This window comes from Archocentrus centrarchus, chromosome 23 (assembly GCF_007364275.1).
Source record: "Archocentrus centrarchus isolate MPI-CPG fArcCen1 chromosome 23, fArcCen1, whole genome shotgun sequence".
NCBI lineage: Eukaryota > Metazoa > Chordata > Actinopteri > Cichliformes > Cichlidae > Archocentrus > Archocentrus centrarchus.
Genome location: NC_044368.1, coordinates 22,222,546 through 22,240,371, shown reverse-complemented (window position 1 = coordinate 22,240,371; position 17,826 = coordinate 22,222,546). Strand labels below are relative to the sequence as shown.

The 17,826-nt window shown below is 41.3% G+C and overlaps 1 protein-coding gene across 1 annotated transcript; it reads right to left on the bottom strand.

Annotated features, from left to right (window-relative positions):
* Positions 1–7,757: 7,757 nt before the first annotated feature.
* Positions 7,758–17,252, bottom strand: ccdc3a (coiled-coil domain containing 3a). The gene is made up of 3 exons (XM_030720515.1): positions 16,846–17,252; positions 16,113–16,290; positions 7,758–8,220 (listed from the first exon to the last, which is right to left on the bottom strand). Exons 1-3 carry the CDS (start codon positions 17,250–17,252, stop codon positions 7,915–7,917), a joined length of 891 nt encoding a protein of 296 aa, XP_030576375.1. The 3' UTR covers positions 7,758–7,914.
* Between the last annotated feature and the right edge of the window lie 574 nt (positions 17,253–17,826).

Below are 17,826 nucleotides of genomic sequence, written 5' to 3'. Positions count from 1 at the left end.
TTGGAATAACGCAATTCGATTATTAAAAATCCTCGACACAAATTTGTTGCTTTGATGTTTGGTTTCAGCTCTGCAGCTCAGGTGTCTCCGTGTAAGCGGAGCATTTCCAAAAAAAACAAAAACGACCCTTTAACACGAGTGGATCGCTGAGATGTTTTTTCACGCCCCTACTTCTCTGTGCTGTGAGTGCGCATGTTTGAATGTGCGCGCGTGTTGTGCAGAGGATGTCAGCTGTTATTTTTTTCTTTACGTCAGCTGTAGCCACCAGAACAGATCTATAACCACAGTGTACTGGGGAAAGGGGGGCTGCCATTAGCACTAGCAATCGTTCGGTGCCCCCTCCACCACCATCAGTACAGAGGGGCTCCGTCAAAATGTTTTTATCAACCACCTGATCAGCAACATGAAGAACAGAGAACTTTGTAGCTGCTCCATCCACCCTGTTTGTTTCACACAGAGAAACATCTGCAGTACGGAAGTTAAAATATGCTGATGAGTTGTTAAAATGAAAAATTATTTCTTATCCAATTACTTGATTAATTGACGGAGTAATCAATTAAATACTTGATTACTAAAATAATTGATAGTTTATGCTCACAATATGGTGGCTGATATTCAAATGTAGGAAATGCTATTAGCAGCCGAGGAATCTGGATTATGTTTTTGTTGTGTATTTTTTTATGTGATTTCTGCAAACACAGTGGAAGGAAACGGCACTCTGGGACACATTAAATGCTTGATGTATAAATGTAACTTTTCTGGATTATATGCAAAAATGATCATTCTATCAATCTAATAAGGCCTGATTTAGAGTTCTGCATTGATCCTTTGTGTATAACTGAAAATCCTCTCTGAAGCAAACCTGACATGCACCTCGAGAAATGTAACTACACGTCCAAAAAAACTGATTACTGCTTTCTGGTTATGTCTTAGGCCCCATCACTCAATTAACAAGTGGGAGCGGCATTTAGTGGTTAGTATTAGCTTACTAATTAGCATTAGCATTAGTGCTGGGGTGAGAAATATTTCTTGCTAGAACCCGGAAGTTACCATGGCCACCACCAATGGTAACAGCAGAGAAGTAAGTAAGTTGTTTCTCCGCCATCAGTACATTGAGCTAGTGGTGGGCAGATTGATCCTGATATCGATAATATGGATGCCAACGTTGTATTGGTATTGATCAATATCAGTGTGATGAGATCGATACTTTGGCTTCAGTTTCTCTCCTGTATGCAGTGCTGCGGTTTCATCAAAGATGCGAGCTGACTGTCTAAGTGTCGCTCCTGTCACAGCACAGAGCACTTTGCTCCTCCCCTCCCCACAGTGTTTTGTTATACTGTCATGTGATGCATAACATATTTTATTTGGGAAAAAAAAGGATTTTGCTATGAAACATTTAAATCAAATTTAAATGTAAATTTGTAGAAAATTAGTGAATGAAGGAACATTTTTTATAAAATTTTTTTATTATACTTTCTGAAAAATCTACCTGGAAAAAAGTTTGCATTTGTTCTTGAGTGATGATTTTGTACACTTAATTTATGAAAAAAAATTCCAGACATCAATGTATGGGGAAAATTGTTTTATTCTATTGTTTCAGAACAATAACTTTTATTTTGATAAAGTATTTTCTACTTACATATAAACTTTGCCCAATTCTATCCTGGGTTTTAACTAATTAATGATCCAAAGGAAAAAAATCTCAAACCAGTTAAACTTCATGGAAATTCTTCATAATTATTAAAAAGTATTGGTATCAGTATCGGTGATAATGGCCCTGTGGCATAGGATCGATACCAAATTATGAAGTGTTGCACACAACTACATTGAGCAGCATACACCAGGAGTGATTGACAGTGCTAAGACCCTCCTCCTGGCTCTGACTGGTTGTTTTTGACTGGGAGCGGTTCAGGGAGGAGGTGGAGGAGCTCCATTTTTTTCGCAGATTATCGGTCTCATACTGTCTGACATGGTGACAGTTTTAACAAATATGTAAAAACCAGATTTTTTATAAAAGTTACATCCTGCAGCTTTAATCTGTATAAGATTAAAGGCTTTAGTTCTTACTGTCGATGAGTGTTTGCCATTTTTTCAGTTTTACACATTTAGCTATGTGGTTTTGAAAAAGCACCCATTTTTACAAAGGTTGTTGGTTTAAAAACAACACAACTTTATGCATAGTTTATGAAAGGCAGAGAATAGTTAAGACTATTGTGATGAACTATGAATAATTGTTTTACATTCTGTGATAAATGATCTTTATTTAATACCCAGGAGTATTAAATAAAGATGGTTATATTTATTTGAGCTGTGAGTTTTTAATATCAGGGTAATTTTATGGGAATGCGGATCTTTCAGATGAATTTGAGAAGTGATTTTGATCATTTTTCACATTTTATTGTGTCATGTAGTGTCAGGCACTGGTCTTGGTCTTGTCTCGGTCTCGCCCCCCCTCGGTCTTGGTCTCGACTGGTCTCGGACCCTAAAAGTCTTGGTCTTGTCTCGGTCTCGATACCCTCTGGTCTTGGTCTTGTCTCGGTCTCGGGTTAGGTGGTCTTGACTACAACACTACTGCAGGGAGGCCAGTTCAGCACCCTTCTACTGTCATTGCCATTTAGCAATGTCGTACTGAAACATGCAAGGCCCTCCCTGAAAAGCACATCTGGATGGGAGGATGTTGCAGCACTGATGGTGACTTTCCAGATGTGCAGTTGCTAATTCCATAGACACAAATACACTCCTGTAACATCAGAGCTGAAGGGCTTTAAACTGATCGCTGGTAACAAGCCTGATGTCCCTCTCTTCTCTAGTCCACAGATGCAGGGTCCATATTTTCTGAAAAGAATTTCACATTTGGATTTGTCTGACCACAGAACAGTTTTCCACTTTGCTTCAGTTCATTTTCAATGCTCGTTGCCCCAGAGAAGACGGTGGCGTTTCTGGATCATGTTCACAGTGATTGCAGTAATTTCCATGACAGAATCACACCTATTTCTAATGGTAACTTGGTATTGATTTTCCACACAGAGATTCTCTGAATGCTTTGATTATTATGTACTATAGATGAGGAGATATTCAAAGTCTTTGCAATTTTACACTGATGAACATTATTCTGAAAGTATTCCACAAACTGAACCTCTGCCCATCTTCTGAGAAACTCTGCATCTCTAAGATGTTCTTTTTTTTTAATACCCAATCATGTTACTGACCTGTTGCCAGTTAACCTAATTAGCTGTAAAATGTCCCTCCAGCTGTTTCTTTTTAGAACCACTTACTGTTCCAGCCTTTTGTTGTCCCAACAGCTTTTAGACGTGTTGCTGCCATCAAATTCAAAGTGACCATATTTTTTCCTTTTTCTCGAGTTAAACATTTGACATGTTTTCTATGTTCTATTGTGAATAAAATATGGGTTTGTAAGATCTTCAAATCATTGCATTCTGTTTGTATTTACATTTTACACAGTGCGCCAAATTTTTTTTAAACTGGGGTTGTACATTGAAATGGGTATTTTAATTATTTGCATGATGAAGTGGGTCCAAAATACGGACACAACCTAAAATATGAAAACCAAGTCAACAGGGTGCCAGCAGGAAAAATAAACAACAAAAATAAACACAGGAGACTCAAGAACATGGGGTACTTATGAGACCAAATAAAGTCTGAGGGGAAAATGATACATATGGAATATGCATATAAGGGAGACAAGTAATGAGAGACAGATAATGTCAGACAAAGCAAACTTGGAGGAAGGCCTAAAACAGTGAGACAAAACAGAGGGAACACAGGAGACAGAGAAAAAGCCGTCAATAGCCCTCAAAATGACACAAAGAGAAACTAAAGATTTATAACAGAAACCGTAGATCAAAACAAAGACCACAACAGCAATTTAGGTAATGAAATACTTTCTATCACTGCCCTGAAAAATAATACAATTAAGATTGGCTGGATTGGTGTACATGTAAATAGAGCACAGCTGAAAGACGAGGCTTTTCGTTAGTGCTTCACCATCTCACAGCTGACTAGTAACATCCAGTCATGTTCACAAAGGTATGCATCACTGCAACCTGCAGCCATTACAACCTAAAATATGTTCATTCCCTCACTGCTGCTACTCCCTCCACCCCATCATCCCACCTGAGTGCTGGGTATTAAGTAATAAAAAACAAGTGGGTCTCATTGAAACAGTTGAATTTATTGAGATTGTGTAAAAGAAACACAGAGTCCCTCTTTGAAAAAGAGTCAACAGATAGAGGAGATATAGCATGAGAGAAAAACATTTAATAAAAATATCAGTGGATCTAGTTTTGTTCTGTGTAAAAATATATCTTTGGAATCAGAGGTTAGTTTTACCCCTTTAGCAAAAATAACAGGTTTTGCACACACACACACAAAAAAAAACCTTTTCACATACTATGGAGATGTTTAGTGGAACTAATTGATTTTTATTGCCGCCTGTGACGAGCCAAAATGTCTTCCGTAAAAAGATTCATTGCACGTGAGCTCTTGGTAGCTGAAAGCTGACCACTCAGTTGCGAGATGTTTAAAAATGGGCATGACAAACCCGTAAGTTACCAGCCTGTTCTGTGCTCTTAGAGACTTTTTTTTTACATCTGCTCATGGGAGTCATTTTACTGGAGAGGACAGCAAAATTTTAAGAAAAATTGATGCCACTTTTTAATGCTTTTCTTTACTGTGAAATAACCAGTTGTAAATAATATGATTTTTTTTAATCCCTTGCTAGACCTTTTATTTATTTATGTTTGCTTTACATTTGAGTTTTATTTCCTTTGGAATATTGGTCTGTATTTAGTTTTCTGTCAGTAAAGTTGTTGTTATTTACTTGTATTTGCAAGTCTCGGTTATCTTATCTTTTGTATGGATTCTTAATGGTTTATTTTCTAGTCTTGTTTTTTGAGTCTTCTGTTGAGTTACTGCTGACTTTATGTTTGCAGTTAGTTTCCGTGTTGTGTTTCCAGCCTGTTCCTTCCATCAGTCTCGTTTCCGTTGTCCTTCATTCTTCAGCGTTCTGCTGTGTTAAGTTACTCTTGTTCTCCCGTTTGGTCGTAGCTTGTTTCCTGTTTTATTTTGATAACTGTTGTTCCCTGTGTCTCCTGTTGAGTTTCACTTCCCCCGTCTCATTATGTCATTTGTTTCAGCTGCGTTCCCCACCTGTGTATATATGGTCCTGGTCTTCCTTATAGCTGTGTGTTTCCTAGCTTTGGTTTCCCTGTACTTCGTAGTGTTTCCTTGATATTTGCATGAGACTGATGTTTTGGGTGTTTTTTTGTTATTAAAAAAGTCAAATGCATGTTAAAAAAGTTCAATGGCATGTAGTTATTTTTTCACAGCTGTATGAAGTATTTCCTGTTGATATGCTTTCTTCAAGGTGGGATTTGGTGTTCCCACTGAATGCTTATTAAGGTTTGGATATAACAGCAACATGTTTCCCACAAAATCACCTATATAACCATTTACTATGAGTGGCCAGTTCATCTACTTAAGAGTCTCTGGCAGGATGTACAAAAAAAGGAGCAAGTTGTTTTTTTAACCTTGTTTTTTCAGAATTCTCATTGATCGCCCGCTGCAGGCGAGGAACTCCTGCCGTATTCTTCACCTCATCATCGCGAAGCTTTTCATCAAGACAGACGCGGTGAATCAGTTTTTGATGAAAAATATCTCTCCCGTCTCTGCATCCCTTCCAGCCTGCCTCTCAGTATGTTCTGCTTTAGTGATTTTATTTTCCTTCCACTCAATGAGGTCTCGTGATGTGATGGCCGCTCGCCTCCCTCCGGAGGAATATTTCAGCGACATCCTGCTGTTCGGAACAGTGCTGCCCACACAAACACATTCCAGTCACTTGATGGACCAGACACACACACACACACACACACACACACAAATACAGCATCTCCTCTGACCTCAACCTCTCTTTACACTCTGTGTGTTGCTGCAAAGCTTTACCAACACACTGTGTGTGTGTGTGTGTGTGTGTGTGTGTGTGTGTGTGTGTGTGTGTGTGTGTGTGTGTGTGTGTGTGTGTGTGTGTGTGTGTGTGTGCGTGCTGGGATTTGTTTTTTATACTCTAGTGACCCCAATTTTTTTCCTCTTCAAAACTTCCACACTGAAGTGCATCAAAATTAAATTTGGAATGTGCAGATAAATCATTCATACAAAAATATTCACGTTAGCTGCTTGTATGGACTTTAAACATGCTTGAAAAGATTCTTTTCATTCACCTTATTTACTTTGTTTATACTCCACTCTGCGTTTAATCATTAATTGTTATTAATCTCTGGCTCTCTTCCACAGCATGTCTTTTCTCTTCCCTCAGCCCAACCGGTCGCGGCAGATGACTGTCCCTCCCTGAGCCTGGTTCTGCTGGAGGTTTCTTCCTGTTAAAAGGGAGTTTTTCCTTCCCACTTCCCAAGTGCTGCTCATAGGGGGTCGTTTTGACTGTTGGTTTTTCTCTGTATTATTGTAGGGTCTTTACCCACAATACAGACCGCCTTGAGGTGACTGTTTGTTGTGATTTGGCGCTATATAAATAAAATTGAATTGAATTGAATTGAATTGAATTAAAAATAAATGAACCTTCTCTCAAACATCCCAGAATTCTCACACAAATCTCTGCTCAAAATTTCCTCTGAAATAAGACCTGATTAATCACAGCGTTATTGATATTAGACAGTAAAGTCACACTGCGGCGTCCTGCTTTGGGATCCGATTCTGCCTGTCACACTCTCCAGCTTGACAGTTGGGGGTGAGAGGAGGAGCCTAAATTGATCCTAATGTTGTCATTTTGATGTGAAAATATGAAAGTAATTGTTACCAAGTTTGCAATATGTGACATTACCCTTCATGAATCAAAGCTTCGTTGTGGGGGAGGAGTTTGTGTGCCTGACTGCCCAAACCATGGCATGGTCCTGGGTGAGGGGACAGACTAAGAGAAAAACAATGGTCCATGTTACCTCACCCAGGACAGGGTGGGTGGCTCAGTCTTCACCTAGATTACTTATCCTCAGCCTCTCCTTAGCCTCAGTCTCTGCTTCAGCTGCTGTTCCCACGACGGGATTGATGATATTGTTTTGTTCATAAATTATTTCAAGGGGACACAGAATCAGATATTGAAGGGAAATCATGTTAGAGCTATTTATTTATTCATTTGGGTGATCAAATGATTGAGTTATCCTGAGTTTTTGTTTGACTACTATATCTACCCCCTATATATGTAATATTCAATATTTGGCATTCCCAAATAGAAATCTTAAAACAGAAGAACTGTGAAGCCAAAATCCTGGTAAGAGACCTGATTTGAAAGGCAACTTTGCCTATTTGGCATGTAGTTAAAAAGCAACCTCACGCCATCCCAAAATAGTTCCCTGGTGACCTGGTGCAGGCATTTCTACTGGGTTACTCTGAAAGGGGTGCTTTGTGCAAATCATAATTTTGTTTTAATTGATTAGCAGCTGAAAGGCAAACAGGACAAATTGTCTTTCACATTCAAATACGCTCCGGCTGCTGCTGTTACTATTGCTCACAGCTGTGCTTTGTGTCAGAGCAGAGAAACACAACCTATGTAATCACAGCCCAACAACCAAATCCACTCATGAAGGCAGCAGAGCTGAACGACCAAGGGAGGATCAGTGGAGGGGAAAAAAATGTTTGATTCTCATTCAGGAAACCTTGTTCTTTTGTCAGATAAGTAGAAATCACTCTTGTCCGCAGTTTATTATAGGAGTTAGGGGTACAAAGGAAAGGGATGGTAGTTTATTTACAAGAAAACTGTGAAGAGTACTACTTTTAAAGTGTGTTTACTCATGTGTGACACTTGTCTGTCCCTTGCAGAGAGACCGCCCAGCAGTCTCTCCCTCTCAACAACCACTTTTCAGTCCAGGGGAATGGCAGTCCTGTGATTTAAAGTTGCATCCCCTGACGTATGGCTGCACTTGTGTAACCCCCGAGCGGAGGCTCCTCCTGTGTTATGGTGTTGAGGTGATGCCCCGCTCTTCTCTCCACAGCTTTTAGCTTGTGTTGCAGCTCCTGCGCCTCCTGCTCGGCCTTGCGCGCAGCTTTGCGGGCATTCCTCAGGGAACGCTTCACCTTGCGAACTCGCTCCTTCAACTGCCGGTTCCTCCTCTCTGCCGCAGCCAGGCGCTCCTGCAACTTCCGGCCGCGCTCCTCCTCCTCAAACAGTGCAGCCTGCACTGATGAACACAGCAGCTGGGGTGAAGAGGAAAGAGAAGATGGCGGTGTTAGTTTGCATACAGGAAGGTAAACTACCAGCTGCTATCTCAGCAGCTAGACGTGTAGAGTGGGAACATGAGGTGATATGGCCTTTTGGTCTCCACCGTGTTATTTCTCTCCTGTTCATGTTATTTATCCTGTAACAAACTGAACAAACACACAGGCTTCTACTCCCAATTCAAAAACACACGACGTATACATGTGTTTGTGTCTGTGTAACATAAATGTATCACCCCATCGACCTCTCATCCCTATTTGACAGTGCGAGGGTCATCCATCCATCCATCCATTCGCTTCCGCTTATCCTGGTCAGGGTCGCGGGGGGGCCGGAGCCTATCCCAGCTGTCATAGGGCGAGAGGCAGGGTACACCCTGAACAGGTCGCCAGCCTGTCACAGGGCCAACACAGAGAGACGAACAACCTTTCACACTCACATTCACTGCGAGGGTCATGTACTTTGATATTTTTCCATGTCATCAGTGGAACAGAGCCGGCCTGGACCGACAGAGGTTAACAGGGTTGAGGTATCTTGCGGTCACAGTGGGAATGTATGGTTTGTTTCTCTCTGTGTATAAGTGTACTTTATCAGAGCTAACATATACAAACTCAAAACTTCTGTAAACTGAAGCTATGTGCTGTACATCCAGTATTTGTCTCACTCTGCATACATATAAACACTTCTTGTGGTCAGCTGAGGTAAAGGCCAAGCCACTGTTCTTTTAGCTTGTCATCAGAAATGGTCTCAGTGGAAGGCTGGTTATGTTTACCACTGTGTAGCATACCCTCTTCTATTAACAACGGTCCGTAAACGTTGGGAACTGAGGAGACCAGTTGCTGGACTTTGGGGCGGATTCTAGTTGCTCAACAGTCAACAGCCGTAGTTTTTTTTTTATGATGTTTGAAATGTTTTCAACTGGTGAAAGGTCTGGACTGCACTCAAACTCTTCTACTAAAAAGCCATGCTGCTGTAATAGATTTATTTATTTATTATTATTAATTTAGCATTGAGCTCCTGCTCCTGTCTAGCATTGCTCTAAAACCTGTATATACCTTTCAGAATTGAAGGTGCCTTTCCAGATGTGCAAGCTGCCAGTTCCACAGGCAGAGATGCACTCGCATCCCATCAGCAATGAAGGCTTTTGAACTGAAAGCTGATAAAAAGCTGGATGGTCCCTCTCCTCTTTAGTGCTGAATTTCACATTTGGATTCATCTGACCACAGAACAGTTTTCCACTTTGCCTCAGTCCATTTTAAATGAGTTTTGGCCCAAAGAAGATGGCAGCCTTTCTGGATCATGTTCACATATTGTCATAAAACACTGTGGCAGGCAGGTTGAGGACCCCAGTGCAGGACTCAGAACAGGACCAAACTTTAAACATCAGCTTTTATTAGCTGGGAAAACTCAGGGCAGAACTAACCGAGCAACTGAAAGCAGGTCTAAATATACAAACATAAAGACACCAAACAACCAAGGCTTCTTCTTTCCATGGCAGAGCTTTAACCTGCATCTGCGGTTGGTACAGTGAACTGTGTTCACAGGCAGTGATTTCCATGATAGATTCATGCCTGTTTTTAAATGCTGTGCTGCCTTAGGGCCCAGGCAGCCAGTATTCATTTTCAGCCTTGTCCCATGCACAAAGAGATTTCTGCGGATTCTCTGAATCTTCTGATGATGTTATGTACTGTAGATGAGGAGATATTTAAAGTCTTTGCAATTTTATGTTAAGGAACATGATTCTAAAATTGTTCCACAATCTGTAGACACAGTTTTTTTGCTGATTGGTGAACTTCTGCCCATCTCTGCCCCTGTAAGATGATCTTTTTACACCCAGTCATGTTACTGACCTGTTGCCAATTACCCTAATTATGTGTAAAATGCTCCTCCAGCTGTTTCTTTTTAGCATCACTTACTTTTCCAGCGTTTTGTTGCCCCTGTCCTAACTTTCTTGAGATCTGTTGCTGCCATCGAATTCAAAATGAGCTAATAGTTCTTCATGAAAGATAAAAACGTCTCAGTTTAAACATTTTATACGAAGCTTAGGCGTAAGTTCAATGAGGAAGATCTGAAATCACTCACCTGCATTCTTTCCCAGGTGTTTCGCTATTTCTCTATCTGACATCACCTCCACTTTCCCACACTGTCACACTCAACACTGACCTCATCTTTTGTAGTCCAATCATCTTTCTGCCCACCTTCCTTGAGCCAATCAGCCTCCACTCGGCACGCTTTAAATATCACTGCTTATCTGTTTGTCCCTTTCAGATTCATTTGTGCAACCCACCTCCTCCCCTTCACCACCCAAGAGCTCCTTCCAAGCTTCCATCTTAGTCCCCACCACCACCATGATCTAGACTCTGAGGGGTCTTGCCTAATTCCTATCTCTACTGGGATTCCCTTCAGCTTCAATGGGCCATCAGAGTCTAATTGCCAAACAGATATTTGTATTATCAATAAATCTGTTCAGGTTCTCCTAATGATCTTTCCTTTTTAAATGTTTTCTATGCAAGCCATATGTTGACACTGAACTGCATGCACTACAAACAGGCTGTTTGTTCTGAGTGCTACAAATAAAATCCCATTTACTTCCTTAAGCCAGGTAAATAGAACCAAAGCCCTCTGCATGGATGTAATCCACTCAAGTCCAGTGAGAACATATTTGATGTATTTGTTCCTGTTCACTGAGACTAAAGTCAAACTCAGATTACTTTTTTTTAACAGTTTGAAGCCATGCTGGTGTTCAGTTATCTTTGGGAATTTCACAGTGGGATGCATCCAACACACACATGCACACACAAACGCACACCACCTGTCATAACATCCGGGTCACACCTGCCTGCTGTTTAGCATCATCTGTATAAACACTATTTAGAGGACGTGACGACAACTGGATGTACAAAAGTCCCCAAAGTCAGGTACAGTGCAGACAGACAAACATGCAGGTTCTTTAGCATTCATAACTCTGTAAAGGAAAAGACAAAATTAATAGGGTATCATCATAGTATGGACTAAAATTACTGCAAAGATTTATCGCCCTGTGTTGCAGTCCAGTCAGGTCCTTGAAACCTTTTAGTTTCTTTGGTCTGTTCTGATTCAGTCTCACATTTTGGCTCATCAGTGGACACTGCAGGTCCACAAGCTGAGCAGTTTTTTAATATCATCTTGACAGCCATGTCATAAACATCAGCTGAATGGAGTTTAATGAAAATAACATGAAGTTATCGTACATGCTGTTATTAGGAGACATCCATACTAACTCTAACTGTGTGTAACAGTTCATTAGACTCAGAAACACGATGCTTTGCCATTAGATTCTGACCAATCCCATCTCAGCGTAAGAGACAAACTGTCATAAGTAATTAATGAAGTTATTGCTGCTGGGCTGCCAAACCCTGATGAACTCACCCTGCTGCTGTCTGATGCTGCAGGTGTGTAATAAACTCAGAAGAAAGACTTCTGCAAGCAGCTGAAAGCAACAAACTAATTCCAGCTCTGCTCACAGGCATCACTGAGAAGTCTGACCTGTCAGAGATTCTGTCTTCATCACGGTGAAGATTTTTCTGTGAGGTTGCATTTTTTTTTTTTTTTGCAACAGTGAAGCAAAGTGAACAATGAAAAAACTCAACATGCATTAAAGTTGTTTGGTAATTTTTGGAGGAGTAATGTGGAGAAATCCCAATGTTCAGACTTTGTCCCATGTTTAACATATGCAGCTGTTTTTTTAATGGCTTTATAACTTTGTTTTATTTGGTGTAAATTTAGAAAGGTCAGACAAATGAAATCAGCCATACAAACTTCATGACAGGACCTTTTTTGGGGGGGAGGGGGGCACAGCAGCTTTATTGACAGTTTTTAGAGTGACAGGAAGGTGGGAGGAGAGATGGGGGGAAGACAGGCAGCATACATGGTCACCTGCTCTACCACTGAGCCACCCTGGTGCCCATCACTGTAATAGTTGGTACACTGTAATATATCGCTCTGGAACAAACTCGAGAACTCGGCATTTACATGAATTCAGCATCTGTTTGAAGAAAAAGAATGAAGACTACATCAAATATGGAAGAACGAGAAACAAAGAAAAAAACAGGCTGTAATCAGGTTTGAGAGATTTTAGAGGTGTTTTTGTCTGTGCCCAGCTTGACCTGACTGCCTGTTTACTTCTGCAGACTTTAGATTTCTCTTTCTAACTTTATATACAGCCAGCAGGAGTCCCCACAATTACCCAGACCCACGCATGGCCAGACATCTCCACACACATTTAGTGTCTTTGGAGCTGCACTACTGACGTCAAAGAGCCAAGCCAGGGCTTTCTCCTCTTCTCGTGCAGATTTTATTTTGCCTGTGTGTGCGTAGGAAGGGAAGGTTAGAAAATCGGGGGGAATAGGAGATGAAGCGATAAAAGGAACAAAGGGGAGACGGAGAGAGGGCGAGAAATAAAGAATGAAAAGAGAGCCATAGGGTGGCATTTCTCTGCTTTCTCTGCACCTTTATTTCTCTGAGTCTGTTGCTGTATTCTTTATGAGCTTTAGTGGCTAACGCCTGAGAGAAACAGGCACTCCCTTTCACCCCTCTGTGAGCGTCCACATAAAATGTTAATGAGAGTCAGAAAACTTGTTAAAGGTGTTTGCATGAGGGTTAGAAATTCCACCTTCTCTAACTGTGCTTACAATCAACCAGTTCTACATATATACGCAGTGAATATACCATATATGGAAGCGATTAGGAAGCATTTGGGGAATCTGTCTGTCTTCTTGTGACTTATCAAAGAATCACAGAAGACTTGCGATACCTTTTTAGTGTAAAATAAATCTGTATTAGGAGCTTCTGACCTGGCTCATGGTAAAAGCAGCTCTGAGTGCTACTGATAAGAGGAAGCTTTGAACAAAAGCTAATTGAAGGTTTTGGCAGGAAAAGTGTAGAGAAGGAAGTCTCCTGTCTATCCTTCTGGTGCGGCATCTGCTTCCCACAAAGCTGAAATCAGAAGCAAACCACCTCCCAGCTCCAATTTTAGGGATTTTTTTTTTTAAATGCAGCTGAAGGATGAGACATGAAAGCACAGAGAGTGATGCAAGAAGGGAAACTAACTCGAGATAATAAAATTATAAATAGGCTTTTCTTGGCTGTTAGATTAAAAAGGACAAAAAAAAAGAAAGAAGAAAGGATTTTTTTCCCCACTTTGTACTTCTCCATACATTCCCAAAGCAAAACACCTGTTCTGTCCTGCCTTGCCCGAAGGCATGCAAATCCTCCTCTGCAATAACAGCGCCTTAACCCCTGTTTGCCTGAACTATGACCCCCCTCGTTCAGAGGCTAGATCCTGTAGTTTAAACCAGAGTGGAAACAGAGAGGAAGGTGCTGCAACACTGCACCTTCCAGAATTTAATGATTTAACTCTTTGGGTTTTAAATAATGTCTTGGCTAAATTAGCTATGAGATTATTTAAAGCTGAAGAGGTAAATCAGCGATGAATGCTGCAGGCAGTGGAAAAGTCAGCCAGGAATGAGGCACAACATCCTATTAAGATGATGATAACTGATGATGATGATAACAAGTTCAATAAATGGATGTGAGTATGTGGGAATTTCAGATGCTTTAATGAAGATGCACATAATGGAAGTATGGTCCATGGTCCACTGGAAGTATTGAATGATTATAGTAAAAATATTGTCTACAAATCACATTGATTTTCAGGTCTTGTTGTGCTTATTTCCAACTCCTTTATTTCCAAATCATGCTGGAGTAGGTTTGCATGATTCTGGGCTTTGTTGCAGCTCTCGGTTGATCCGCTATATTAAAGAAGCCGTGTGAAATCTGTGTTTCAGCTGATTCCTACAGTGATGGTGTCTCTGTTATGCCGCGGGGGCATTTTGTTGGAATGGTTTCAGCCCGGCTGTCCCCTAAGAGCCTGTATGGGCAAAATATGGCCCAAGGGCTGAAACCTGGCCCGCAACATCCTAAACAGAAAACAAAACCACACCCAAAACATCAATGAGACAGAACAAAATCGACTATTACACCAAGGAAATCTTGAAGAGAATGACTACAATGGGTCTGCACTGGTCCACATCAGATCTCTGCCAAAGAAGGAAGGGTCACCAAAAATCATTGGAAAGATATTTTCAGTAATCCTTTGATGAAGCATGTGGAAGGGTGAAACCAGGGTGTCACCTTCATCCATAGGGCATGATGTGGTCATCATAGTTATTAGATCTCAATCCAACTAAACCCAGTGCTCTCCACCATCATCATCAAAACACCAAAATGAGGGCATATCTTTTGCAAAGCTCATGTTCCATCACTCCAACAGCCTCCCAGAGACTTGGAAAACCAGTGCCCGTTTTTGTGCAAAAACTATTCAGCATCCACTCAGCTGTGCCCTTTCAAAATAAGAGCAAACACGTGTGTGGGTTCATCTCCAGCAGCCGTGTCCTGTCTTGTCTGAGGTGCAAGCTGCTCAAATCAGTCAGATCAGATGTGATAATGAATATCTGAATCCCAGCAGCGGATCTCCGTTCACAGGCTTCAAGCTTATCTCTGATCCGAGGTCAGCGGGGTATGCTGCTTCACGCTGATACGGATCAAAGCTGCAGACTGGCACACTTTCAAACTGATGCGTCAAAGCTGTGGATCTCTGCTATTTGATCTTTGACCCCCAGGGATGCACGGACAGTATCCAGTATGCCTGAGGTGCAACATGGAAGGACCTCGACCAATCAGCTAGCTTTGATCTACAACAGGTTGGGACATGATTACACTGGGCCAGACACATATTAAAAATCTATTAAGAGTACAATCAATTCTTGTGTGTGGGTGCGTGTATTTTTTTTTTTTAATCCTTCTGAGAATCAATCCATTATGTGTGTGTGTGTGTGTGTGTGTGTGTGTGTATTTGTATGTGCAGCTCTGCACAGAGCCAAAGGGTAGTTTGACTGATCTTTCTTTTCCACATCCCTGTCAACAGAGTCACAGCTCGGCTCATTATTAGATGTCCACACACACACACAAACCAAGACCTCGCTCTGCTCATCCACACAATTCAGCCACAGCAGCTCATTCAATGCCAGTTTCTGAAGCAAAAATTGCAGAAACTACAACACTGCTTGTTAGTCCTTCCACTTCCAGTTCCCTGCTCCCTGCTGTTCGTCTGGACCCTTAATCGGTTATTGCCATGGTAACAACATAGTTTTGAGTTTATTTACATCTTCATCAACCCCCACCACCCCCAAAAAGTTGACCCTACTGAAGCAGGGGACTGACTAACCTTATTCTTCTAAGAAGCTCTTTTTTTCAGCTCCTTTCCTCCTGAGGTCACCACCTCTTTGAGCAAACATTCTTCAGATTGGCTGCTCTTTGTAAATAGAAAGTTTGAACATCAGGTGAGTGACCTTCCTTTGTTCACAGCCAATCAGAGATGACTATATCTGCTCTCAATGATGTCATGCAGAGCCAAGAGTAAAAACACTCTAGAGCCATCTGAGGTCTGAGATTTTGGCTCTTGGGGATTATTTGTCCATTCAGTGATCAAATTTTCAAATCTCTGGCTATTACGATATGAGCATCCACCACTGTGACAGTATACACATGACAGAAAATAAGAAGCCTAACGAGTTGCCTTTAGACAGATCCAAGACAAAAACAATTAAAATAAAATAAAGAGAAACAGGTTTGCTTGCTGCTGTTTGCCTGGACCTTTAATATGTTATCTCCATGATAACAAGATTTCTAACTTTTTTCTGTAAGAAGGTGATGAAGGTTTTTATTCAACACGGTTACCTGTTAGGTTACAATTCTTGGTTTAATCATAGACACTCAGTTTCTTTTCTCCATGATGGCACTTTAACAGGCTAATGATGACAAAGCGGTGCCTTACTCTGTTGTCTTCCTGTGCGTCCCACTCAGGGCTGAATGTCTGGAATGGCTGGCTACCCTGGGTGCAGTTGGAGAACTGGAAGAGACTGGAGAAGGTGCGCCTGTTCTCCATCATGTCCGGGAAGATAGCATCCTGGAAGTTGACACCGTGAGGCCGGATGTTGTAGTTCTCATCCATCCTGCAGAGGGGATGAAAGGGGCAACTGTACAGTGGGCTAATCTGCATTTTAAATCAGAATTCTGCTCATTACCAGCATATTTTTGTTCTTGGATCGTACTAGAGCAGCTTTGCAGGATTCACAATTCAAAATCATTAGTTATCTTAGAAATAGAAGTCTGAAACCTGACCAGTTGGCTCAGAGGGATTATTTTCGTATACTGTATACTCATTTTTTGAAACTTTGGCTATGTTGAATATGAGCACCTAGCAGCTGTTTACATTATAAGAAAAACATAATAGGTGTGCTTTAAATTAGGAGATTTTAGTTTAAGTTTGCAACTTGGTCAGAAATGCATTGAGGTCATAATTTGTTTGTTAGGTAAAATAATCAGAAACAGTGAGAGATAAGTGCTGATTTACAGGTGCTGTTTTTTTTCAAAAGGGAAAGCTCTTTCATGTATGTCAATTTGGGATAAATGCAGGTACAGTTGAATTAGTTTTTAGTTATGTTTTTGCAAAAATTAAAAAAAAAAATTACATTTCAAAAGTAAAAGGTGTCCAATCTGCGCCTCACCTGAGGAAAAAGAAATAGGAGTAGTTCTCCATCACGGTATGGGACTGACAGGACAGGTAACCCAGCCCGGTCAGGTTGAGCCTGGATCCAGAGGGCACCTCCAGCATACTGCCCCAGGCTTGGTCGCACAACAACTCCACCTCTGCAGAGTACAGCAGCCCTTCCTCCGCGCCCTCGTACCCGTATCCGAACCCGAAGGGCAGCGAGTTGTACAGACTGCCCCCTCCAGCGCCCAGAGGCTCCCGGTGGATTGCCAGGACCCGGGCATACACGATGATCTCCGCCAGTTCCGCCCGGCAGCCCTCGCTCAGCGGCCGCCACTCCGAGGGGAGCTGGCAACCATGCGTAAAGGTGTCCAGATGCGCAAAAACGCAGAGCGTTGCAAGGAGGAGAGTCGTGGCAAACATCCCGAATAGCCTGAAAAATCTTGCCTGGCAGTTCGTAAAGCCTGTGGTGATGCTTCTTTGCTTTTTGTTCTGTTGTCTAAAGTGAACTAAAATGCAAACAGGTTGCTTCTGCAAAAGTTACACACGTGTGCTTACCTCAGGACTTTGATCACGTTTAAAAAGACTTTTAGAGAGTTTCTGACCATGAACATAAATTCAAATAAACTTAAAATATCTGAAGACTTTTAGAGAGAATAAAATCAGATCAATATGAATGTGCAAAGACTAACTGCTCCAACCTGTTGCTCTGTTCATTCTTCTGCTTGGAGGAAGAGAGTTTTAACCAGAGGCGACGGGGATGCCTTCAAGGACTGATGCGCAGCTCAGATATTTCGTGTTTCCATGTGGGCCGGTCATTTTTCCAGATGAAAAGGTGATGAACATGAAATTTTGAGCTCGATGACCTCAGAAATAATCACATAACACTTTTAAAGTAACGAACTATCCAGACCAATAGGTTATTATCTATAATATAGCCTAGTTCTTTCCTAGTTTTATGAAATTAATACTTCCTAGAAGAACAGATTTCTTCCAT

Bases quoted from the DNA above. Each gene is read 5' to 3' on its own strand.
- ccdc3a (XM_030720515.1), bottom strand. From the start codon at position 17,252: ATGTTTGCCACGACTCTCCTCCTTGCAACGCTCTGCGTTTTTGCGCAT. The intron at 16,291-16,845 runs GTGAGGCGCAGA...TCCCCTCTGCAG, and splicing joins TCCTATTTCTTTTTCCTCAG to GATGGATGAGAACTACAACA. The intron at 8,221-16,112 runs GTAAGGCACCGC...TCTTCACCCCAG, and splicing joins ACGCACAGGAAGACAACAGA to CTGCTGTGTTCATCAGTGCA.